The 27,750-nt window shown below is 36.7% G+C and overlaps 1 protein-coding gene across 1 annotated transcript; it reads left to right on the forward strand.

The window, feature by feature from the left end:
* Positions 1-1,864: 1,864 nt before the first annotated feature.
* LOC142358085 (uncharacterized) lies at positions 1,865-27,635 on the forward strand (the record flags this gene model as incomplete). Its single annotated transcript, XM_075409557.1, has 3 exons — positions 1,865-2,116; positions 6,556-6,764; positions 27,397-27,635. Coding segments are annotated over exons 1-3 (465 nt in total), but the record flags the coding sequence as incomplete, so codon positions are not given.
* Positions 27,636-27,750: the final 115 nt, after the last annotated feature.

The raw sequence follows: 27,750 nt of genomic DNA on the forward strand, positions 1-27,750 counted from the left end.
CATATCCACTTTCCGTCTGGGACGGTCTGGACATAGGCATTTTTAGTCTGGGACGGTCTGGACATAGACATTTTCCGTCTGAACCTGTCTGGACATATCCACTTTGGGTCTGGGACCTCAGCCTGGGTGGAACCTGGCGAATTTTTAACCTGTGGGGCTAATTTGCAGATTTTTATGGTTTTTATTCAGCTGTGTGTGTGTGTGTGTGTGGGGGGGGGGGGGGGGGCGTTATTGAAAAATGCTGTGGGGGGACGTTTTTGAAAACTTTCAACCTTCCAGATACCGCAGTACAAGGCATCCAGGTTACCTCGAGTCAGAAGACAATCTAGGACAAACTAGTGGGGGGGGGGGGTAAGGGTCGGACGACATCGAAGTATCGTCGCAGGAAAAGTCAAGAGGCTGTCTATGACTCAAGTTACTGCAACTGCGGACGAGAGTGCAGAACGAGAATGAGAATGCGATAGTCCTGACTCGAATTTCAAAGGCTTATTCAAATACAAACAGATTTGAATAGTTATCACACATATTTTTTGTGTTTTTTTCCTAACAGATTTTGATGCAATGAAGCCTATTTGATATAATTGAGTGTTAATTGTCTTTTAATTTTCAGACGAATAAGGCAGTAGTTTTAGATATATTTCTGCTTAAGTTTTTTTGCTGGATAAAAAACTGCTCAGAATGTTCGCAGAAAGTTTTTTTCGACTGTGCACAAAGAATTGGATTTTGGACTCTTCAGAGTGTTTTCAAAGAGCCTTTTTTCTGTATGATTTGTGTCTGAACAGTGTAATAATTGACATTATCATAATCTGTCCATAGTAAAAACACATACTGAGAAATACTATGATTCAGCACTGATTTACTATGTTACTATGATCCGGGTGATATCTATCCAAAGATATCCAATTGCTCTCATTAAGCTGTAACTTTTGTTAGCTGTAACTTATCTCATGTGGAATTTCCCCCATCCCCGACCTTAGATGCTTTTTTTGTTATGATACGTACGTAAAACAGTCGTTTAATAGAAGTTAGGAAATGAAATCTATACTTAGTCAGACTGAGAACCTCCAATAAATGATGTCAATAGAATCAAGTTCCTATTTTGACATTCCTCTTTTGAAAATGAACATATAAAAAGTTTCGGGCGATTTCTGAGCTTTTTCCATCATTCAAATTCAGCATTCATTCCGCATTTTGATCTATATTAATCAGATATCTTCTGTGAATCTTTAGGTAAAATAAACCTCTGCAAAAAATCATTGCGTCATGTTTATCTCTGGGCTCTTACAATAAAAATTTTTAGACATTTTTGTAGTTTTTTCATCCCATTTTCAAATTCTTTTCCGAATAATAATTTGCGAAATGAGTCGAAAGCACAAATCTTTCCAATTTCTTTTATTTCATTGAGGGGAGAATGAGCTGAGTACTGGACTGGAGTAGTTTATTTTGGCGTTTTAATTTTGTTTTGATTTAGATCGCAATCATTTCACGCTTATTTGTTCCTGAAGCAGGGAAACATTTTTCAGCAAACGTTTTAAACTATCGAGGTGCTCTTTTTTCATTATATAAGAGGAAAACAAGCTATGCAGTATTAAAACGCAACTTGCACTTTACGCAAGAATTGTAAACAAATAGATAAGGCATTTGATAAACGTATTATTTCCCGCTTGATAACAACTTTTGGTTTTTTTTACATAGCAACAAGCAGCATAGTTACAACAAAAAGAAGCTGCCCGTATAATCCGTTTTTTCCTGTTTTATGAATTTTTCCAGCGGCTCACCGGTGCAAACGAATTGGAATTATAATCCACCTCAGGGCAATCAGCAACGAAATATATAGAGCAAAAATTATTCAAATGGAGCTGAACGGGCGAAAACAATTTTTAGTTGCTAAAATCAAACACAAAACTTCTCGTCTGAAACAATGCTATTGAAAATAAAAACCCAAGTTTTGACATTGCAAATTTCAAATCGCAATCAAAGCCGACCTTGATGAACTGGAACAATGTGTCAAAGTCCAGATTGACAAGGCTGCGAGTAAATCTGAAGTCGAGGAACTGCCGAAAGAAGTCCTGGAGCTTCAACAGGCAACAGAAGAAGCTATGGAAGAGTACGAAGGGTAGGTTTTAAAATCTAATTCTTTCGATCCCTAAAATTTTTGGTTGGAAATTTTTCCACAACAAAGTATAGCACACTTTCCAGATATTGTTATATGGATTCCAAACAAGTGAATTTAGAATGTTCTCCGATGAATTTACTGTACGTAAAGGAATCTCAAAATAAAATAATAACATCACGAAAGTATTAATTCGTCAATTTTGTTGTTCGCGTCATAAGTAAACAAATAGGGGTATTTTTGCTTTTATATTCATATTAATGGATAACATACACAAAACATTCTGGAAAATTCTCAAAATTCACTTTTCAATTTGACTGGAGACTTTTCCGACACTTTGCAGTTTTCATTTTACCTAAGACGCCTTAATAATCTTGGTACGGCTTTAGTTCTGAACCTTAATAATCTTGGTACAGTTGTAGTACAGCGCCGTACAAAAGTTAACAAGCCCCGTAGTACGGTTTTTCCTTAGACTATACGGCGCAGTAGTACGGCCTTACTAAGTTTTGTAGGTTTGGTCAACCTGGGAAGCTTTTTTTGTCAGCACGTTTTCGTACGTTTAAAGTGAGGTGTGTCACTTATCTTGACAAATGAAAATTTAAAAAACGTATTGAGCCACTGCTTATCTAATGTTTCCAAGATAGATAACTCGAGTTGATATCAAACAATTTTGCAATTTGAATGCTCAGGTGTTGGAAATTGCATGAACAATAATTAAGCTAAAAATGATATCCAATCTATTGATTCATTGGCGTTTAAAAAAATCAAATTTTGCAGCCATTTTTTGTTTGAATGTTTAAGACCTGCTGGTAACTGTTTATGGCCTGAAAAAGTGAATGGGAATCTTGACAAATTTGGCCTAGATCCACTATGATTCAAGAATTCAGTCCCTCAAAAGATCTAAGAAACCTCGCAAAATCTTCATATCACATCTTCATACGTTTGAAAAAAAACCATAATTTGTAGCCATTTTTTGTTTATATGTGTAAGACCTGCTGGTAAATGTTTAGGACCTGAAAAAGTGACTGGGAATCTTGAAAAACCTGGCAACGTTCCACTATGATTCAAGAGTTGAGTCTCTCAAAAGATCTAAGAAACCTCGCAAAATTTTCATACAAAATCAGCAGGATTCTTGCCGGATCTGAAAAAAAAGTATCTTGAAGGTTTCAAAATCTAGATATTTCTATCGGTATCTTGTCATTTTCTTAACTATTTTTACAGAGAAACATATTTCCCAGTTTTCTTACTGGAGAAATCAGGTTCTTTGGTAGTACTGACAGAATATTACAAATTCGCCAAATTTAGTGAGAGGTATGGGAAGATGTGGGATCTTGACTAGTTTTATAGGAATTGATGCGCCGAGCAAGGGCAGTGGAAATTCAAAGTGACAATAAATCAATATTTAATTAATGGCCTCTCCTCTTCTAATCTAACTATTTTTGTTGATTTTGGCAGCAATGGTATCTGCACGCACCAAAGAGAACCTGAGGAAATTTGAAATTGAGATCAAATTAACCGTGCGAAAAATGTGCAAAGTTCTCTAATTTTTGATATATCGTATCCAAGAACACTCATATATCCTAGAAACCACAGGAAAAACCATGAGACGAAGTTTGCCAAGGTTATCTATTAAAACACTTTCGTGAGTTCAAAGTTGTTTATGTTCAGACCATCATGCGGTTGGACGCACAACCTCAACACCCCCATGGTGCGTTTACATAACTTTAGTTATATTGGTCTGGTAACCCGGGCTCGGTTTTTAACCAATACGGTCTTCCAACTCTAAGAAATATTTAGATTTATTTAAAAAAACCTGTAAAAGTTTGAAAAAGTAAAGTTCCTGATCAGGTACGAACTTTTCTGTCATTTTAAGCAGCCATCTCAAATGATACTGTTTGCTTCTGCATGTATCTTTTTTATGCATAGTCTCCAAAGACCATATGCATTTGTTACGTACAGTTTTTTAAAAAACCGATGTTTTGGTTTGTTGCATTTACCACATTTTTCACAAACTAGTGTTCTATATAACTATTGTATATATTTTATAACTTTCTTATAAAAACAAAAACGACAGGATCATCAAAAAAATTTACGTCAATTTTCTTGTTTTATATATATATATATATATATATATATATATATATATACATATATATATATATATATATATATATATATATATATATATATATTTGTGTGTGTTTGTATTAAAACATAAATAAAATATTTACAACCATAACATCAAAGTTTGTTTAAATGTTTATATTTTAGGAATCACTTTGTAATAATAAAAACAAGTCTTTGTACTATGAATAACCGAACTCCAAGTACGAATCAGTACAGGAAACGTCTAAATGCAACTCTCAGTCAGTGCTGATTCATGCGCTGGTTCCTGTCATTTTTTAACTTGCCATATGTGCGTTCAAGCTGATGTTAAAGTTTTCAGAGTTGCGCCATATTTACTTCCTACCTGCCACACTGGGGCCAATTTTGATTTCTTTCACATGCCAGACGGTCACTAAGTCTAAATTTTTACTCGAAAGGTCCCGAAAACGTCAAACAGTCGAAAAAAATCCACCCGCGTAATCTTTAGTCTCATTGATAATCAGGGTCCGTCAAGAATCAATCGGTCGCAAGCCAACCAAAAAGTACAAAAACACCAACATTTTTTTACGAAATGAATGCAAGAAGCATAAGGGCATCGTGTGAAATTACAGAGGCATCAGAGTTGATTTTTTGTTTTTGATCCCAAGCAAGATAATGTTTAATTTTTAACAACTTCTGGTATTTCTGGACTTTACAAAATTTCGGTGATTTTCGGCTAAAAATGGCTGACGACTGGTTGGGAACGCATTAATTTTACACCCTCTGACCACAGGGTTGCTGTTTGACCTTTTTCGAATAGCTGTGGTTGCTTTACAAGCTGCCCAGGAAAGTGGCTATAAATTAATCCCGAATTCGCGGCACGCCACAAAATTTGTTGAATACCGCAATTTTCACTCAAATTTTTTTGAAAAGTTAGTTTTGACTTGGGTATCAACTTGTCAAGTGCTATTCAAGTCTAATATGACTAATAGAATTGATATTGTAATGATGCAGTACTGATTTTAAAGAAAAACTTGCATTAATACGAGCGCGGAAATGATTCGCACTTGGAGTTCGTTACGGGTACTACTAGAAACGAGATCGCAAACTTTGTCGTTCTCTATCCATGGGAACATGTTCATGTAATTCAACCATTTCGCTGCTTACTTTTTCGAATAATTGGTAAATTGTTCCTCTTCCTGGAAAATTTTTGATTTTTGATCGTTAACTTTATTGGGATTGGCACTAAAAATAAACAGTTCGTGAGTCTCCTCTCATCTCCCGAATGTATACGAGATCTTCCAAAAGGGTCACAGGAAGATTTAGTTACACTTCGTTTCGTTTTATCTTCTGCGATACCACTGCCGTGGCAGATTAGTCAGAAAACTGGTAGTGCTGGATCATTGGAATTAGGAGCCATTTTAGACAAAACAGATCTTGCCAGCTTTGAATGGAACATCATAGAGTTTGCTTTCAAGTGCATGGTTCCCTAGCCTATAGCGGATGCTTATATTGCCTGATTTTAGGCAATATTTTTGTAAAAGGATGATCAGATTGCGAAATATTATTGCTAAACAAGCATCCGAAATTAATTGCGATGCAGCATGCACTGAGTTTGATTTGTTCCATTATTGCTGTAGTGCCCTGTCAAAGTTTTACCAATTGATGAAAAAGATTTTTTCTCGATTTTCAGGCGGTAATTTTGCTGCAAAATAACAACTGCAAAATATGAACTAAACGCTACAAAAATACTAGAAACAAACTTCATTAACTTTTTATAAGTTTAAATTGAAATATTGCAAAAAAAGTGATGAAAATTTTTCAGAAAAAAAACGATAAGCAAATTAAATTCTGAAAGCACTTATTTAAGAAACCCAATGCTCTTATCGCATGGTTGGGAGAAAACATTGCCGAAACTATTCTATAAGGAGCAATAAATGTAGTTGCTTGGACGCAGGATAATACTGCAACCCAGCAGCATGGTAACAAGGAATACAAATTCAACGATTGATGAGTGCACATTTAAAATCAATACGTGGTGCTATTTTGGGGGAAGGTTTTCGGGGATTTTTTGGGAATAATCTGCATAATTAACATGAAATGAAACATGGAATAATACGAAATAGAATTATAATATGTCAAATAATTTTGAGAAAAAAATGTACTTTCGATACAGAAAGCATTCCCTCTCAGTTCTTTTGAGAACAGTTGAAGGGAACTATTATAGAAAACTCTTATCAAGCTAAACAAGTAGAGCTTCTTGTCAAAGCTAACCTCCTGCACAATTTACAGTAGGTTGTTTTCTCATCTAAAACAATGTTGAAGCTTCTAACATTAATATTTTTTTTGTTTTTTAGAAGCGTTTGTAAGTGGAAGCTGGCATTCTTAAAGATGGCGTTACCTTCTAAAGCCACCCTTCGCTCTGTTGCTACTCTGATATTCGATCGGAGAGTTGGCTGCAGGTTCTTGTTCATTCTGCTGGCTGTCGCCACTCTTGTGATTCGGCGCATATTTCACAATGATATCTTGTGGGATGTCAAATATTCCCGAGCTTTTGCGGCAATAGGTGAAGTCAATTAAATAACAACTATAGAGTTAAATAAACAATTAAATGAGACACGAACAGTAATGAATATTATTTCATTTTGCACAAAAATAACAAGTCCAATGGATTCTTTGTTTTGCAGTCGTCTATTCGTCTATATCTGATTCGTCATTACGAGACAGTGCCCACATCTATTGATCCTAATTCCTACAATTGCGCTTATTTGCGTATTTTTGAGACAATGATATTGTAAAGTATCATACTATAATGTTTTACTATAGCATAATCTAGTATTACATGTATTTAGATATGTTCTCTGGATATAAAGAAGTAAAATGGACCAAATGGTCTACTTTATTTGGTAGGGTCGTTAGCTCATAAAGATGATTACTGAAATTGATTAACTTCGGCGGTTTTTCTATTTTTTGACCAATAGTGCTTCTAATAATTTAATTTACCCAAATTTTTGTTGAAAGAAACAGTTGAAAAAAATGTAACTACACTTTAAATTTTTGCCGACCTTGTTGAATGCACTCTAAAACAGAATCAATCGGCTGCTGACAAACTATTTTGCGGGGAAAAGCGCCAAAAGATAAAATTGTTGCTGTTAGCATAATTTTTAAAAGTTCTGAAGATGGTTTTGGGATCAATTCTGTTTCTGCCCGACAGTAAGAATGTATGCCTATAGCTGCAATAGTTTTATGCCCACTAAACGGGGGGTAACATGAAGAGAACCGACATTATAAAAAGCCGACATCAGAAAGCTCCAAAACTTGCATTCATTTAAAAAGAGCCGAAAGCAAAGCGTTGCCTTTAATTACCCTAAATTGTTAGTTGATTACCAAGAAAAGTAGAAAAGTACTGCAGTTGGTTAGTTTGTCTCATGATCGGTTGTGATAATTTCATATCAAGTCCCATAAGCCGCTGGGACAGGGCCATGGCTGGAGATAATTTAAAGATAATAAATAATTAAATCGCTTTCAGTTTCTTTTACTAGAAAATATTAAAAATTCATTTCTCAAATACTCGGTTATGATTGGTTGAGAATTTGGTAGTCTCACTTCAGAAAGCAATTTAATTAGCTGCAAAGTTTTGCTTAATTTCTCGACGAACAATTTAAATAAATTTTCGGTTCTCTTTCAATGGGCTCTTTTCACTTCAGCTCTCTTGCAAGTCCCCAAGCTGTTTCGGGGGGACAGAATAGGTTTATGTTGTTGCACAGGATTCACATGCGACTCCATGTAAATTAGCAAGTAAAATCAAATAATCTCTCGTGGCCGTTAGCCAAACTCTCATGAAGAAATCCTTGATCTTTTCTGCTAGCCCCCCCCCCCCAGCCTTATATAGCCGATAAATTTGCACCCCCCAAAAAATCTAAGTTTTCACGAATTGTAAGAGCGATATTTGTAATTCATTGAAAATGTCTAGGTAGATTGAAGGCATTTTAGAATAGTTTTCTTGAAAAGTTTTAAAATTTCAAGCCCTTATTGTAGCCGATAACACCAAAAATGATCTAATATAGAAATTTCTATTGATGCTTGCGTTATATGCAACAAATTTTGGTTGAATACGTAACTTTCAAACCATTGCTGTGCTAGCTTTTAGTAAATGCATATTGCTCGTATATGTTCACGTATGAGATTACTTAGCTTTAACAATATGTTTACACATTTATAAATGGGGGTGCCTAACTAAGCGGGGGGCGCTAACAGAAAAGATCCGATAATCTTTACAATGGAAAAAGATGTTAAAAATTACGTACTATGCAGTTATTTGTAAGCACACGATTTTTCATGTGGTCTCATACAAAAAATTGAAAACTAAATATTCACACTGCTTGTTTTTTTTTAACCAAAACCACTCCTCGACACCTTAAGCCTTGGTACAACTGATCTAAAATCATCAATTTCATAAATTACTTCAGGAAAACGGATTTAAGATGAAAAACTGTCTTTTTTAGCTTGCATTGTTTGTAGTAATCGACTTGTTTATTGACTATGAAATCAGTTGTTTCAAAATGATCGGCCACAACAGTTTGTGTTCGATAATATTTTAAGTGGTCCCAAATTACGCCCCTTTTTGTTTGTCCAGTAATATCTTCCTTTCTGGGCACAGTAGAAAGCATGATATAGCATAAATATAACGTTGGCAGATAAATTTTGCCATTGGTAGAATGTGGAAGAAGCCGATTTTGTAGCCTTTTAATTTTGCTTCACTACATATGCCTTGTCCACATTCTCAGTTTAAGTTCTAATCAACTTTCGGCTGAGACTTTTAGTTCATTTATATGTTTTCGTGAAGCACAATATAACTTGGAGTGCTGACGAAACAGTTTCAGGCATTCAATTTTGTTGTCATACATTGATTTTGTGAACATTTTCAGTGAAAAGTGTATTTAACTGTGCCGAAAAAGCTTGCATTGCAGCTAAAATTATCGAGGCAGAAATTTTTATCGGTCGCTTTCCTCATACGCTAACTCCCGCAAAAAATCTTGCACTTGTTTATCACAATGTTATAGTGCTGAAGCTTACTTTTGGTTAATTATGCCACGATTCACTACCACTTATTCAGATTGAGCAATTGCAGTGCGATTGCAATTTTATTAGATATGATTTTGAAATTTACTGTCAAAGTTTGGAATTCGCGACGCGAATGAATAGTTAGATAGAGGAGATTGCTTTTGAAAATCTAATTTTAAATTGCAACTGATCTAAGAGAACATAAATGAAATAAGGAAAAGAAAAGGTACAAGTAATATCAGAAAGGAAGTTAAAGAAATCATAAGGTGATCACACAGATGAAAAAGAATTTGCAATGGCTTAAACGTGTGTTATGCTCATACACAATGAGTATAGTCAATTGAATTGCAAATGCTCTCGTACAAGTTGAGGTAGGCACTTGCGCCGCGAATGGCAAGTTTAATCGTTACGTTCAAATGGTTATTTTCTAGAATGGGCAATCGCGGTGCGATTGACTCTAGTCGAAACTACTGAGCTCAAATGAGAAGCGTTTGCAAGAATTAAATTAGACTGAGCGTTAGCGCTGCAAATTGGAGAATGAAGAATAAGAATGATACAATTTAAGAAAGAAAGTTTGTTCAAAGTTTAATCACGCATAACGGAAGCAACTCTTGGATTTGTTTATATCGTGAACGAATGTATTTCCTTTACAGACAGAGTGAACAGACAAAAACTGCTAAAATGGGAGGAAGTGTACATCAACTGAACTTAAATGGCATTTGCCCTTCAAATGGAATTTACAACAACTAAATAAAATAAAATACGGATATGGATACATGAAGGGTATCCATTGCCGTATGACATTTCCCCCTCTTGGAGAGAAAAATAAATTACTAATTAAAATCAGAAATTTAATAAATATTCAACGGTTACTAAGTAATAAAATATTAAATAATAGATAAAATAAAAGTTTATGAAAGTTTTGCTTTATTCAAGTTTATTCACTATCGCTGTTTTCTGCATTTTCTGCCTGGAGAACAGTCATCTCCCGTGGTAGATTTTGGGGTTCCTCAACCCATTCATTAGAATCTCTCGCAACTCCAATATCCTGATTATCGGTGTAGCCTTCTGTGCTTCGAACTTTTTCAATAATCGTTTGTGACTTCTGGGTCTTTTTCTTCAAGGTTCGCTTGCTTTTCGGAATTGAAGAAGTATCGGAATCTGATGTGTCGCTAATTGTGAGTTGGCGCTTTGAAATTTTTCGCAAAATAGGTGTAGGCTTTGGTTGCACTGATGAGGCTATTTGCGCCCCAGATGGTCCTGCCGTATTTGATGTAGCCAATTGCGGTGCGATTGGACTAAATCTAAGTATTTGCGTTAAATCGGGTCAATTCAGGAATGCCTCGTCGTGTTTCGGATTTCTCTTGGGAATTCTCATTTTTAACGATCTTGCAATATTACTGGCTGTAGAGATGCATGACCGTCCTGATGAAACAACACTCACATCATCCGTTTGTCTCCTTTTACGTTTAATCTTTTTGTCACCAGTGTTTTTCCGAATAAGATCTCGCTTGTGTTTCTGGATTTTTCGTTCCAGGGTTTTTTCGTTGATCTTTTTCGGACGTCGCTCTATATATTGTGTGAGTTCAGTTTCTCTTTTAGCCCGTGTCCCAAATTTAGCCATATCCGAGTCCCTAACCCTTACTTCTTGTTTGTGTGGTTCTTTTATCACACTCGCCGTGGGACTTACTTTGCACACAGTGCTTCCTGGTGCTAGCACCTCATATAGGCCATCCAGGTTCTTCTTTTGACGTTGGTTATCGTGTAGCTTGCGAGCCAACTTCACCTGAACGCTACGTTCCGAGCAAGGGATTGAGCGGCAAAGGGCGTCTGAACTAATGAAACGTTCTTCTCCGTCGTTTCGTTTCTCTTGCTCAGTTCTCGCAAGGGTACTTGCGGCGCAAATGACACGCTCAATCTCCGTGTCAGAACATAGAGCCGTATCCGCCCACTGTTCTTCTGTCAGGTAGGAGCGGCCCGGAATTGTATCTTCGTCAATTTCCGTGCAAGCTTTGCACTCACTGCCTTTTGCCAGTATATCTCTGTGGATGTAGGGCCACCAGATATTTTGGGCTAGGGAGCGCATGGCAAAACTTCCTGGGTGCGTGGAGTGGATATCTTCCAGCACCGCGTCCTTGATTGATTTGGGTATGGCAATTCTTTCATCGAGGCAGACACACCCATTTTTGACGCCTAAATCTCTCCAATATGAGAAGAGATAAGGGCTTATCTCTTGTAATGGATCCGCGTCGTTTCTGATCACACAGTCCCTCACTTCTTTTAGTATCGCATCCTTTCCTGTCAGTATGGCCAAGAACTTCTTACTGAACACTTTATTGAGTGTCTCAGTAAACATCATGTCGTCGGCCTCCTCTATCATACTACCAGGCGGGGTTTCTGTGTGTGATGTTGTATTGCATGCAGGTGTTGAAGGAGTCGTGTCTGAGAAGGTTACTCTCGGCTTTGTAGGGGTTGATTTAGAGCGGGTTGCTTTGGCCTTTGACATTGTTTTTATACTGTTTATTGAATTGTTTGATATGAGAGTTTTATTGTGTTTATTCACAAAGTAGTGTTTTGTAGGCTGAATTTGGGCAAAAAGCGAGTGATTTTTGTGTAAGTGGTATTTATACTTAGGAATTTGTGCTTTCGCGCTTAATTCAGTGTTATTAGGTGGATTACTTGATTTAATACCATTAATGGGCTGTATTGGGGATAATTGTTCAGATTGTTCACGTTCTTTACTGTCTGACATGTGCACCTCTTTTGCAGCGAATTTGTTAATGGAATGTGAATTATTGACTTTACGATTATTAGTGCAAATTGTAATTTTGTAACTTTAAGTGGCATTTGCGACGCAAATGGGTGTTCAGAATGTGAATTAATTTTAGAATTGGGGAGTGTTAATTGCGGTACAAATGGTGTTTTCAATGGCGAAGTAGTTAATTGTGATGCAAATGCTTCCTTGCAATTAGGTGAATTAACACTTAGTGATGTGGGTAATCGCGGTGCGAATGGTCATTTTACTTTTTGCAAAGGCAAATTTGACTTTAAAATGCTTTTAAGTTTTTTAGTTGCTGTCTGTTTATTTATAATTAGATGTTTCTTTGAATCACGGATTTTTGAAATTGTTGCTACAACAAAATGTTCGTCGTATGTACATATCTTTTTAGCTCTGGCAAATAGGTTCCTGGAAATGTAGTCAACGAGGCCCATCTTTGCACCTGGCATATGTTCAATTGTGAAATTGTACGGAAGTAATCTATCGATCCATCGAGACAGTCGACTATTGTATGATTTGTTAGATCGATGTTCTTTAAGTATGGACAATAGGGCTCTATGATCCGTCACTACCGTAAAATTTTTTCCGTACAAATAGTATTTAAAATAGTCAAACTATCCACAACAGTTCCAATTCATTGACACTGTAGCGTTCTTCCGTTGAATTGAGAAATCGTGACGCGAATGCTATTGGCTTCCAACCATCTGGTGTGTTTTGTTCTAATGCTGCCCCCAATCGTGAACGTGAAGCATCACATTTTACGCGAACATCCAATTTTGGATTGTAATGGCTATTTTCTGTACTGTTTGCGATTTTTTCTTTAATCAGATTAAATTGTTTCGTGTGTTCATCTGTCCAGATGAATTTTACAGATTTCTTTAAAAGTGGTCTAAGAGGGTGACATAATTGTGCTAAGTGTGGTATAAATTTGCCGATGTAGTGTACTGACCCTGGAAATGATCTAAGTCGTTTTAGTGTTGTTGGTGGTGGTATTGTTAAAATTGCTGCTGTTTTGCTTTCTAAAGGTGATATTCCAGTCTGTGTAAATTTATAACCTAGCCATTCTATTTCCGATTTAGCAAAGTGACATTTCTGGAGGTTAATTCTTAAGTTATCGTCATCTAATTTTTTGAGACTCTTGTAAACGTATGCTAAATGGTCTGCTTCAGTGCCGGTACTAACGATTATGATATCGTCCAAGAAACAGTATGTGTTTTGCAAGCCTATGAGTGTGTAATCCATAGCTCTTTGGAATTCTGCCGGCATATCTGTAAGTCCATAAAAACCAGTTTTGAATCGATATGTACCAGTAGATTCGCCACATATGATGTTAAAATTACAGTGTTTTGCTGCGTCGTGATGCAGTTTTAGTTGACTATATGCATACTTTAAGTCTAATGTGGTGAAATATGCTTGTTGGCCGTTTTGTGTATTTGTAAGGTGTTGTGAGATGGTATCAATTAACATTTCGATATTAGGCATTTGGTATTTATTTTTATGTATTGCTTTATTTAGTACTTTAGAATCTAATGCTAGCTTTATCGACTAATCTTTCTTCACTGTGATTACGATCGGGGAGATAAAATGTTCATCAGAGCAACTAGATAGTTTTTTGATATGACCTTCAGTCTGTAATCTTTCTAATTCTTCTGACACTCTAGGTTGGAGGTTTATCGGAACACGTCGACCTTTTTGATTCTTTGCTGTAAACTTTTGATGAAACTTTGATTTCGCTACATGTGTTTTAGATAAGCCAATTCTTGATACTAGATGTGGAAATTGCGTCGGGATTGTCTCTTTAATTTTACATGTAGAATTATTGATGTTATAAACACATTTACCAGTTTCTGGTTGTTGTTGAATAACTGCAAGTCCCTATGTAGTGAACAGATCTCTTCCGATGATGTTTTTGTGCCCATCGTCTACCACAGTCAGCATTGCTGATGTGTCTTTCCATTGATTGTAGATTACTGTGGTTTCCAAGTGCCCAATGACTTTGATTGGTTCGTTTGAGAAAGTTTTCAAATTCCTTTTTTCTGTTGTATCTGTCCATTTGGCTGATTTTGTGGATCGGATGATTTTGTTCGCTAAACTTTTTGTTATGATGCTGACGGCACTTCCAGAGTCAATCATAGCAGATGTTCTTATTTCCCCCATTTGCACTTCCACATTCAGTGGTTCCGATTGATGAGCTGAATCAGAAGAAATCGCCGCTACATAGTCATCTGAATCACTATCATAGTTTGAATCGTACACCTGTTCATACAATTGTTGATAGCTTGTTATATAGTTGACGGATTTTTCATCATCACTTTTTTCCGGCGATTGATCGATTTAGTTTACATTTGATTTTTGAGTTTTTTATATCGGATTCTGCGACTTTTTCGGTTTGCGGCATTTTCTGGCGAAATGACCCATAATACCACAATTATTGCATTTCCTACCATTCGCGGGACAAATCTGCTTATGATTGTGACTCCAACGGAGACCACAATTCGTACAAACACTCGTATATTGATAATTTTGAGGGACAGTTGGGTAGCGTGTGAAGTCTCGTTTTGTTAAAGATCCTTTCGCGTTGCGATGGCGTACTGGGTTACTATTAATGAAATTCACAGAAGTAGTACCTGACATCAAGTTTTGGTTTATTTTCTGCTGATTCTGCGCTCCCATTTCCATTTGTATGGCTATCTCCAATGCCTTTGGTGGTTCTACTGTTTCCTTCAACAATTCTTTCTGAGTCTCGTGATCAAGCACATTTAATATGAATGCATCACGAATCAGCGTAGTTTCTTCACTTCCAAGATTGCAATTTTCCGCCAATTTTATGAGACGACCATAGAAACTTTCCACCGACTCTCCTTTTTGCTGCTTACACGAGTAGAAAACGAAGCGATCGTAAGTTATATTACGAACCTTTGTGAATGAGTCCTCCATTGCCCGCCACAAGTCTTTAAAAGTTTGTTTCTCTATCTGAAAATGAGGGTATTTACTCTTGAAAATCCGCCGTCCCTCTGTACCAATGCTCAGATATAGCAACGATATCGTCTTCTGCTCACAAATTCCCCACGGTTTGTTTTCCACAGAAAATCCCAATTTCTTCAACCTTTTTACAACGGTTTTGCCAGTTTACTTTCAATTGCTGATTTCGAACTTTACGATCTCTTTCCGTTGCCTGTGTGTGGTTTTCTACCGGTTCTTCGTAGGTAGGTTCAGGCGGGTAAGTCACCGTTGCAGGGGGATCATTTAACAGGGTGTCTAATTGTATCCCTTCCTTAGCAAGTAGAGCCAGTTTCCATTGCTGCGTCCATTTGTCCCACGTCAGAGGAGGTGTTGCTGTCGGTTTCTCCCAAAATTCTTCTATGTGGAGTGGTGTTTTCTTTGAGTCCGCTGCTGACTGCGCCATGTTATACTCATACACAATGAGCATAGTCAATTGAATTGCAAATGCTCTCGTACAAGTTGAGATAGGCGCTTGCGCCGCGAATGGCAAGTTTAGTCGTTACGTTCAAATGGTTATTTTCTAGAATGGGCAATCGCGGTGCAATTGACTCTAGTCGAAACTACTGAGCTCAAATGAGAAGCGTTTGCAAGAATTAAATTAGACTTAGCGTTAGCGCTGCAAATTGGAGAATGAAGAATAAGAATGATACAATTAAAGAAAGAAAGTTTGTTCAAAGTTTAATCACGCATAACGGAAGCAACTCTTGGATTTGTTTATATCGTGAACGAATGTATTTCCTTTACAGACAGAGTGAACAGACAAAAACTGCTAAAATGGGAGGAAGTATACATGAACTGAACTTAAATGGCATTTGCCCTTCAAATGGAATTTACAACAACTAAATAAAAAAAAATACGGATATGGATACATGAAGGGTATCCATTGCCGTATGACAACGTGATTAGAGTTTTCTTTTGTAGAACATGGACAAGCTGGAATTTGCAAAATTGATGATGAATGAACTAAGGTTGAAGGGAATTGAAATACATTACTGCCCTTGAAAAATAAGAAAATAAGTTAAAAAAAACGGTAATGGATATTTTCCGAGCAAACATCCAGTCCGTATAACCTTTCCCCCTGTAAAGAGAGATAATGAAGATTATAATAAAAAAAATCAAAAAATTGATACTTGGTCACCTTTTAAATAGTAATAGAATATTATTTAATTGTATAATTACATGATGATTGCCGAGTTTTAAAACAGTTTTTATCTGATTGTTTTTGTTCCGCTTCCAATAAGGACACTTCCCTTTTTGTGGGGTTAATGGGATTCAGATCAGCTGTTCAACGTTTAACATCGTCAGGTTGTTTCTTAGAGTGTTCGATTTTTTTAATACCGGGATTTTTTCTGAGGAGGTCCTTTCTTCTGTTTTTGGATATTCTGTTCAAGCGTCTTTGCGTTGATTTTAGGTGGCCTTCTATCTGCGTATTGAGCCAGATCGGTGTCTCTTTCATGCTTTGTTCAGAATTTTGCAATTTCTGAGTTTCGCACCCTCACTTCTGGCCTATTCGGTTTCTTAATTAGACTTGATGATGGGCTCACTTCGCCCACGGTAATGTAAAGTTATAAAACTTTGTACAATATATCCAGATTTTTCTTTTGTCCATGGGTAGTGTGGAATTTGCGAGTTATTTTAAACTGGGCGCTTCTTTCAGTACTTGGGATGGGTCGCGCAATGACGTCTGACCACTTGAGTCTGGTTTCCTCATCTTGCAGGTTTGTTGTTGTTCATGGGCTTGAGCAATCGCGGTGAAAGAAAAAACTTTTGATCTCAACATTGAAACACAACCCTGTGTCGTCCACTGTTCGTCGGTTAAATATGTGCCGCGGCCTGCAATTGCATCTTTAACTAATTAATGTTTATTTTTTTTAATATTAAGGTTTTTACTATCTCATTTAATTGTTATATTAGATGCCGGTGTATCACACGTTCTGCCCAAATTTGCTTCGAATGGTGTTATATTGGTTGTTTTTTGTTTGGTTATTCTTAATTTTTGAACAATTGCATGTATTGGATATTGTAAATGATTTTTTTAAAATGTGCCCTTATACATGATATTTGTCGTTTTATAGTTTGACTGAGACGTTCAACAAAACCTATTGCTCTATGATCATGTGCAGGAATATATATATATATATATATATATTGGTTCTATATTTTCTTCAGAACAAATTTCTTCCTTTTTTATCTTCAAGCATCTACACTGATCTAGTTTAATTGTTTTTGGTATCCCGTGATTATTTTTGTATTTTTTTAAATAATATAATTACATTTGGACTGGAAGCGTTATTTACTTTTTCTACTACAGGATAATTGGAATACCAATCAATGCCTTTTCGAAAATACTTTTTTGTTCCCTTTACGTTAAAATAGGACCACCAAAATCTATTTCTAGATTGTCATTCGGTTCAACACAAATAGATAATGATGACATTTGCTATGCGGCATCACCTGTTTAAAGTTCGTACAGATATCTGATTAAGATTTGCACTCACCAGCTTTTGCTAGTATATCCCCGTTGAACATATGGCCAACAAACATTTTGTGCTAACAATAGCTTCGCAAAGCTCCCCGGATGTATTGAAAGAATACCTTCTATTACAGCGTCTTTTATCGCTTTGGGAATTGATATCCACTCTTCGAGACAAAAACACCCATGCTTGACACTCATGTCTAGCCGGAGTGAATCTATATAAGGACTGAGGTCCTTCAATCTCTCCTCATCGTTTCTTAAGACACAATTCAGGACAACCTTTAAGATGGCATCTTTTCCCGTCAGAATGGCCAAGAGTTTTTCTACTGAAGTCTCTATTGATCGTTTCAGACAGTCTGAGATCATTGGATGTGTCTAGTGCACTGGTAGAATGGGTCACTTCCGTTGTGGATGGATTTTTGGTGCCGCGTGATGTATTTGTTGGGGAAATGCCCTAGAAGGATACTCGGGCTTTTGTTGATGTTGATTTGAAAGATTTTCTCCGAGGCACTTTTCTAGTAGACGCAATTAAGTTGAAATCGGTGAACTTTTTCGCAAGAAAATTATGGGCAGATAGCGAGGTATTTCTGGGTGTTTGGAACTTATAGGTGGAATTTCTGAGTTTCGCGCTTAATTCAGAGATACAATGGCAACTTATTGATTGGTATCAAATATTGGGCTTATTTGGCCTAATTGTTCAGATTGTCCACATTCTTTACAGTATTATTTTTGCAAAGTACTTGCAGCGAATTCGTTAAAAAAATTGACTTATTTAAAGATAGTGTGTTTAGTGCAAATGGTTGTTTCGAATGTGAGGAGGGCATTTGCGACAAGAATGACGTTTTGAGTTGGGATTATTGAGTCTACGTGTGAAGCAAATGAAGTTGATTTTTTAATATGATATAAATTTTTTCTTTATAAGCAATTTTTGCATTTTAGTGTTTGTGTTTACGGTGCGAATGGCTCGATTAATTTCGAATTGAGTGAATTTCGCTATAGAATGATATTTAATTTCTGTAATGCTAATTGTCTATTTTCAATAAAGTGTTTAAAGGAATTCCGAAATTTAAAAATTGTTGCCACTATAAATTTGTAAATTGTTCATCGTATGCTGAAGTATTCTTTTATTTTGAAAAAGTATTTCTAGAAATTTAGTCTAAGAGACACATTTTTTTGCTCCTGGCATGTGTTCATTGTATAGAATAGATCAAACCACCGGCAACGTCAACTATTGTAGGATTAATGCGAATGATGTTTATGCGAACGGCTCTGTGATCTGTAATTAATGTAAAACTGTTACCGCAAAGGTAATATTTGAATTAGTGAATTGACCATACAACTCCCAATAGTTCCAACTCCTTTGCGCCGTGTCATTTTTTTGTGGGACTGAAGAAACGCGATGCGAATGCAATAGTTTTCCGTCAGTCTGAGCTTTTTTTCAAGTACTGCACCAAGTCTGGATCGGGAAGCATCGCACTTTACTGTAACATCTGGTTCGGGATTATAGTGGCAATTTTGAGTACTTTGTGCTATTTTATCTGTGGACAATTTTTGAATAAAATTCTGAGGGCTGACAAAGTTTTGCTAGATATGGTATAATTTTGCTAATATAGTGTACTGCTGCCAAATCGTATAAGTGTAAGTTGGTGTTGGTGTTGTAAGAATGGCTGCGATTCTACTTTCGAGTGGCGAAATAACTGTTTGAGTAAATTTGTAACCAAGCAATTCAGTTTTTTTTGAGAAAAATGACATTTTTGAAGATTGATGCGAAACTTATCTTCATTTAAATTTTTGAGACATTTGATAACATAATTTATGATCGGATTCTCATCCTGTACTCACTTTTATGATGTCGTCTAAGAAGCAATATGTGTTTTGAAGGCCTATAAGTGCATGGTCCACTGCTTTTTGAAGTTCAAAAAGCATGTCAGTCAGGCCGTAAAATCCAGTTTAAAAATTATATGTACCTGTTGATTCACCTTAAAATATATTAAAACTACAGTGTTGTGCAGTGTATTTGTGTACTTATAAATGACTGTATCCATATTTCAGATCTATGGATGAAAAATATGCTTGTTGGCCGTTTTTTGTAATAGTTAGATGTTGTACAATTGAGTCTATTAACACTTATATAATCGGTATTTAATCTTTGTTTTTTTTTTAAATTGATTTTTTAATTGATTATTTAATTGATCACTAGAGATAGCAGCAACATAGTTGTCAGATTCACTGACGAAGTTTGAATCATATACTTGTTTGTACAGTTCTACGTAACCATTTATGTAGTCAACAGATTCTTCGTCATCACCTTTAGTAGTTGTTGTTTCAATCTGACTTACGTTTTTTTGTTTGTTTGTTTATTGTTGTTGTGGCGCTTGAGATTGTGATTTCTTAGATTTGCCAAACTTTTTGGCGCGGTGGTTTAAAATTTTGCAGTTGTTACATTTTTTTCTTTTTGTGGGGCAGGTTTGACGGCAATTATAGGTCCCGCGCTTACCACAATTTGCACAGATGCCAGTTTATTGGTATTTATTGGGGACTTTTTTGTTGCGATTGTAACCTTTTTGTTATTGTTGGTAGTTCGTGGAGCGATTGCGATTTTGAAAACTGTTGACTTTAAACACAGATTGAGTGTTCGTGTTAATATTTGTCATTAATCTATTGCTGGTTTTGAACTCTCATTTCTACCTGAATGGCCATTTCTAGTCCTTTGGTTGGTGACACCGTTTCCCCAACAAGTTCTTTTTCTGTCCCGTATTTCAAAATATTCAATATGAAATCATCGCGTATTAGTGCTGTTTCCTCGTCCCTAGGCCGCAATTCTCCGATTCTTCTATGAGTCTTCCATAGAAACTCTCAAGAGATTCGCTTTTTTGTTGCTTCGACGAGAAAAAAACAAAGCAATCTTATGTTTTTTTGCAATTTTTTTTAATCAATTATTGCTCCATTACACGCCAAAATTCCTTCATCGGTTCCTTCTCAATGAGGAGGTGTGGATGTTTGCTTTTGAAGATTCTGCGGCCTTCTGGTTCGATTTCTGCAGATCCGAAGTCCCATGGTTTGCTGCCACACAAAATGCCCCTTTCCTTGATTTTTCTTGCTTCTTTTTTGCCAAGTCAATTTAGTTGCTGATTGCGAATCCTTCTGTCGCGTTCGGTTGCTTGCGTGTGGTTTTCCACCAGTTCGTCATACACAAAAAGTTTAAACTAAATATGGTATTGGATATTTTCAGAACAAGTATCCAGTCCGCATGACACACACGAAAAGAATTCTCTCATGTGAATTTACTCAGCTTACAAACAGCAATTTTTGTAATTAAATCACACGAAAACAACTCTTGAGTATAAACTAAACCAATACTCACTAAATTTAATTGTTTGTATCTTCTTTTTGTTTGTCATTTTACCATAATTGTTTATAAACAGGCAGGGTAATCTGAACTGGCCATTTTGAACATAGAATTCCATCGTAATGAACCCAAGCATCCCTAAGCTATCTACCTGTCATACGGCAATGGATACCCTTCATGTATCCATATCCGTATTTTATTTTATTTAGTTGTTGTAAATTCCATTTGAAGGGCAAATGCCATTTAAGTTCAGTTGATGTACACTTCCTCCCATTTTAGCAGTTTTTGTCTGTTCACTCTGTCTGTAAAGGAAATACATTCGTTCACGATATAAACAAATCCAAGAGTTGCTTCCGTTATGCGTGATTAAACTTTGAACAAACTTTCTTTCTTAAATTGTATCATTCTTATTCTTCATTCTCCAATTTGCAGCGCTAACGCTCAGTCTAATTTAATTCTTGCAAACGCTTCTCATTTGAGCTCAGTAGTTTCGACTAGAGTCAGTCGCACCGCGATCCGCGATTGCCCATTCTAGAAAATAACCATTTGAATGTAACGACTAAATTTGCCATTCGCGGCGCAAGTGCCTATCTCAACTTGTACGAGAGCATTTGCAATTCAATTGACTAAACTCATTGTGTATGAGTATAACATGGCGCAGTCAGCAGCGGACTCAAAGAAAACACCACTCCACATAGAAGCATTTTGGGAGAAACCGACAGCAACACCTCCTCTGACGTGGGACAAATGGACGCAGCAATGGAAACTGGCTCTACTTGCTAAGGAAGGGATACAATTAGACACCCTGTTAAATGATCCCCCTGCAACGTTGACTTACCCGCTTGAACCTACCTACGATGAACCGGTAGAAAACCACACACAGGCAACGGAAAGAGATCGTAAAGTTCGAAATCAGCAATTGAAAGTAAACTGGAAAAACCGTTGTAAAAAGGTTGAAGAAATGGGGATTCTCTGTGGAGACAAACCGTGGGGAATTTTTGTGCAGAAGACGATATCGTTGCTATATCTGAGCATTGGTACAGAGGGACGGCGGATTTTCAAGAGTCAATACCCTCATTTTCAGATAGAGAAACAAACTTTTAAAGACTTGTGGCGGGCAATGGAGGACTCATTCACAAAGGTTCGTAATATAACTTACAATCGCTTCGTTTTCTACTCGTCTAAGCAGCAAAAAGGAGAGTCGGTGGAAAGTTTCTATGGTCGTCTCATAAAATTGGCGGAAAATTGCAATCTTGGAAGTGAAGAAACTACGCTGATTCGTGATGCATTCATATTAAATATGCTTGATCACGAGACTCAGAAAGAATTGTTGAAGGAAACAGTAGAACCACCAAAAGCATTGGAGATAGCCATACAAATGGAAAAGGGAGCGCAGAATCAGCATAAAATAAACCAAAACTTGATGTCAGGTACTACTTCTGTGAATTTCATTAATAGTAACCCAGTACGCAATCGCAACGCGATTGGATCTTTAACAAATTGAGACTTCACACGCTACCCAACTGTCCCTCAAAATAATCAATATACGAGTGTTTGTACGAATTGTGGTCTCCGTTGGAGTCACAATCATACGCAGATTTGTCCTGCGAATGGTAAGAAATGCAATAATTGTGGTATTATGGGTCATTTCGTCAGAAAATGCCGCAAACCGAAAAAGTTGCAGAATCCGATATGGAAAACTTAAAAATCAAATGTAAACCAAATCGATCAATCGCCGGAAAAAAGTGATGTTGAAGAATCCGTCAACTATATAACAAGCCATCAACAATTGTTAATACTGGTACATATAGATTCAAAACTGGTTTTTATGGACTTACAGATATGCCGGCAGAATTCCAAAGAGCTATGGATTACACACTCATAGGCTTGCAAAACACATACTGTTTCTTGGACGATATCATAATCGTTAGTACCGGCACTGAAGCAGACCATTTAGCATACGTTTACAAGAGTCTCAAAAAATTAGATGACGATAACTTAAGAATTAACCTCCAGAAATGTCACTTTGCTAAATCGGAAATAGAATGGCTAGGTTATAAATTTACACAGACTTGAATATCACCTTTAGAAAGCAAAACAGCAGCAATTTAACGATACCACCACCAACAACACTAAAACGACTTAGATCATTTCCAGGGTCAGTACACTACATCGGCAAATTTATACCACACTTAGCACAATTATGTCACCCTCTTAGACCACTTTTAAAGAAATCTGTAAAATTCATCTGGACAGATGAACACACGAAATATTTTAATCTGATTAAAGAAAAAATCGCAAACAGTACAGAAAATAGCCATTACAATCCAAAATTGGATGTTCGCGTAAAATGTGATGCTTCACGTTCAGGATTGGGGGCAGCATTAGAACAAAACACACCAGATGGTTGGAAGCCAATAGCATTCGCGTCACGATTTCTCAATTCAACGGAAGAACGCTACAGTGTCAATGAATTGGAACTGTTGGGGATAGTTTGGTCAATTGACTATTTTAAATACTATTTGTACGGAAAAAATTATACGGTAGTGACGGATCATAGAGCCCTATTGTCCATACTTAAAGAACATCGATCTAACAAATCAAACAATAGTCGACTGTCTCGATGGATCGATAGAGAACTTCCGTACAATTTCACAATTGAACATATGCCAGGTGCAAAGATGGGCCTCGTTGACTTCATTTCCAGGAACCCATTTGCCAGAGCTAAAAAGATATCTACATACGACGAACATTTTGTTGTAGCAACAATTTCAAAAATCCGTGATTCAATGAAACATCTAATTATAAATAAACAGACAGCAACTAAAAAATTTAAAAGCATTTTAAAGTCAAATTTGCCTTTGCAAAAAGTAAAACGACCATTCGCACCGCGATTACCCACATCACTAAGTGTTAATTCACCTAATTGCAAGGAAGCATTTGCATCACAAATAACTACTTCACCATTGAAAACACCATTCGTACCGCAATTAACACTCCCCAATTCTAAAATTAATTCACATTTTGAACACCCATTTGCGTCGCAAATGCCACTTAAAGTTACAAAATTACAATTTGCACTAAATAATCGTAAAGTCAATAATTCACATTCCATTAACAAATTCGCTGCAAAAGAGGTGCACATGTCAGACAGTAAAGAATGTGAACAATCTGAACAATTATCCCCAATACAGCCCATTAATGGTATTAAATCAAGTAATCCACCTAATAACACTGAATTAAGCGCGAAAGCACAAATTCCTAAGTATAAATACCCTTTACACAAAAATCACTCGCTTTTTGCCCAAATTGAGCCTACAAAACACTACTTTGTGAATAAACACAAAAAATCTCTCATATCAAACAATTCAATAAACAGTATAAAAACAATGTCAAAGGCCAAAGCAACCCGCTCTAAATCAACCCCTACAAAGTCGAGAGTAACCTTCTCAGACACGACTCCTTCAACACCTGGATGCAATACAACATCACACACAGAAACCCCGCCTGGTAGTATGATAGAGGAGGCCGACGACATGATGTTTACTGAGACACTCAATAAAGTGTTCAGTAAGAAGTTCTTGGCCATACTGACAGGAAAGGATGCGATACTAAAAGAAGTGAGGGACTGTGTGATCAGAAACGACGCGGATCGATTACAAGAGATAAGCCCTTATCTCTTCGCATATTGGAGAGATTTAAGCGTCAAAAATGGGTGTGTCTGCCTCGATGAAAGAATTGCCATACCCAAATCAATCAAGGACGCGGTGCTGGAAGATATCCACTCCACGCACCCAGGAAGTTTCGCCATGCGCTCCCTAGCCCAAAATATCTGGTGGCCCTACATCCACAGAGATATACTGGCAAAAGCCAGTGAGTGCAAAGCTTGCACGGAAATTGGTAAGAACCTCAAATCAGTGATTCCGCACCGCAAATGGACACCTCTACCTAAATGTAGTGAACCAAACGACGAAATACAATTAGACTTTGGTGGACCAATTTTAAATGAGAAAGGCAAAGAGCAATATTTTATTACAAGTATAGACAAATATTCTAAATTACCCACAGCAGAAATAGTAAATAATGCATCAGGCCCAAATGTAATCAAACTCTTAAATAAATATATATATATCAACACGGAGTACCTAGAACTATTAGATTAGATCAAGCTAGATTTTTCACAGGAAAAAAGTTTGAGATATTTTGTACTGAAAAAAATATTACACCTATATATGCACCAGCGAATGATCATAGAGCAATCGGATTAGTAGAACGTATTATTCAAACAATTAAACGACAATTATCTCGCATGAAATCACAATTAAATAAAAAATTTAATTTCGAAACTTCACTAAAAGCAATAATACAACGATTAAGAATATCAAAACAAAAAACAATAAATATCACACCATTTGAAGCACACTTCGGGAGAAAATGTAACACACCTATATCAAATATCACTACTAAATCTGATAGTAAAAATCTCAATTATAATGCAATAATTAATTATTATTTAGACGAAGATACAATTCCGGGCCGCTCCTACCTGACAGAAGAACAGTGGGCGGATACGGCTCTATGTTCTGACACGGAGATTGAGCGTGTCATTTGCGCCGCAAGTACCCTTGCGAGAACTGAGCAAGAGAAACGAAACGACGGAGAAGAACGTTTCATTAGTTCAGACGCCGTTTGCCGCCCAATCCCTTGCTCGGAACGTAGCGTTCAGGTGAAGTTGGCTCGCAAGCTACACGATAACCAACGTCAAAAGAAAAACCTGGATGGCCTATATGAGGTGCTAGCACCAGGAAGCACTGTGTGCAAAGTAAGCCCCACGGCGAGTGTGATACAAGAACCACACAAACAAGAAGTACGGGTTAGGAACTCGGATATCGCTAAATTTGGGATACGGGCTAAAAGAGAAACGGAACTCACACAATATATAGAGCGACGTCCGAAAAAGATCAATGAAAAAACCCTCGAACAAAAAATCTAGATACACAAGCGAGATCTTATTCGGAAAAACACTGGTGACAAAAAGATTAAACGTAATAGGAGACAAACTGATGATGTGAGTGTTGTTTCATCAGGACGGTCATGCATCTCTACAGCCAGTAATATTGCAAGATCGTTAAAAATTAGAATTCCCAGAAGAAATCCGAAACACCACGAGGCATTCCTGAATCGACCCGATTTAACGCAAATACTTAGATTTAGTCCAATCGCACCGCAATTGGCTACATCAAATACGGCAGGACCATCTGGGGCGCAAATAGCCTTATCAGTGCAACCAAAGCCTACACCCATTTTGCGAAAAACTTCAAAGCGCCAACTCACACTTAGCGAAACATCAGATTCCGATACGTCTTCAATTCGGAAAAGCAAGCGAACCTTGAAGAAAAAGACCCAGAAGTCACAAACGATTATTGAAAAACTTCGAAGCACAGAAGGCTACACCGATAATCAGGACATTGGAGTTGCGAGAGATTCTAATGAATGGGTTGAGGAACCCCAAAATCTACCACGGGAGATGACTGTTCTCCAGGCAGAAAATGCAAAAAAAACAGCGATAGAGAATAAACTTGAATAAAGCAAAACTTTCATAAACTTTTATTTTATCTATTATTTAATATTTTTTTTACTTAGTAACCGGTGAATATTTATTAATTCTTTGATTTTAATTAGTAATTTATTTTTCTCTCCAAGAGGGGGAAATGTCATACGGCAATGGATACCCTTCATGTATCCATATCCGTATTTTATTTTATTTAGTTGTTGTAAATTCCATTTGAAGGGCAAATGCCATTTAAGTTCAGTTGATGTACACTTCCTCCCATTTTAGCAGTTTTTGTCTGTTCACTCTGTCTGTAAAGGAAATACATTCGTTCACGATATAAACAAATCCAAGAGTTGCTTCCGTTATGCGTGATTAAACTTTGAACAAACTTTCTTTCTTAAATTGTATCATTCTTATTCTTCATTCTCCAATTTGCAGCGCTAACGCTCAGTCTAATTTAATTCTTGCAAACGCTTCTCATTTGAGCTCAGTAGTTTCGACTAGAGTCAATCGCCCATTCTAGAAAATAACCATTTGAATGTAACGACTAAACTTGCCATTCGCGGCGCAAGTACCTATCTCAACTTGTACGAGAGCATTTGCAATTCAATTGACTATACTCATTGTGTATGAGTATAACACTACCTTTAATCAACTTCTTAGAAGTTTAAAACACCTCCGTTTTTTTTGCTTTGGTGCCATCGTGCATTAGTTATTAAGAAGTTTCTCCGACTTATTTGGAAAATTTGGTTTTTCGTTGATAGGCTACAGGCAGCTTTCGGCCTGCATAAAATATAGACAAATGTCTGACAAAAAAAGTTTTTAAAAGATCATGATTATGAGAATGAGCTAAATATATTATTCAGCTCAGTTCCTAAAATGTCTTCAAACGAGTCATATAATTTTTGTTTTACTATGAAGTGTTCTGAGTTAGTGTATTTCTTTATCTGAATTTGATTATGTTGAATTTTAGCGTGGACTTGTCTTTCCTTCTCTGTGTTCCTGGGTCTACTGAACATGTTGGAAAGAGCTATTGGAATCAACTCAATCGGATGCAAGGTGTTTGAGATTGTTATGAGTGTGACTGCTGTCGCTCTGTGGAGTCTATCGATTGTTCTGATTGTGTTGTATAACGTGAAGTATTACGAAGGATACCCGAAGAGCTACAACATTATTCAATCGACTCTCTGCGCACTCTCTCTGTTTCTGCAGGTTTGTCCAGCTTCTATCATAGAGACCCCGTCGTGGTGCTTGTTGTCATTTCTTTACTTTTAGTGATATAGCTATTCCTTTTCCCTTTTCTTAGGTGAGTTTGTAGGGTTAAAGT

Source organism: Convolutriloba macropyga, unplaced genomic scaffold (assembly GCF_964194025.1).
Source record: "Convolutriloba macropyga unplaced genomic scaffold, txConMacr16.3 SCAFFOLD_2257, whole genome shotgun sequence".
Lineage (NCBI taxonomy): Eukaryota > Metazoa > Xenacoelomorpha > Acoela > Convolutidae > Convolutriloba > Convolutriloba macropyga.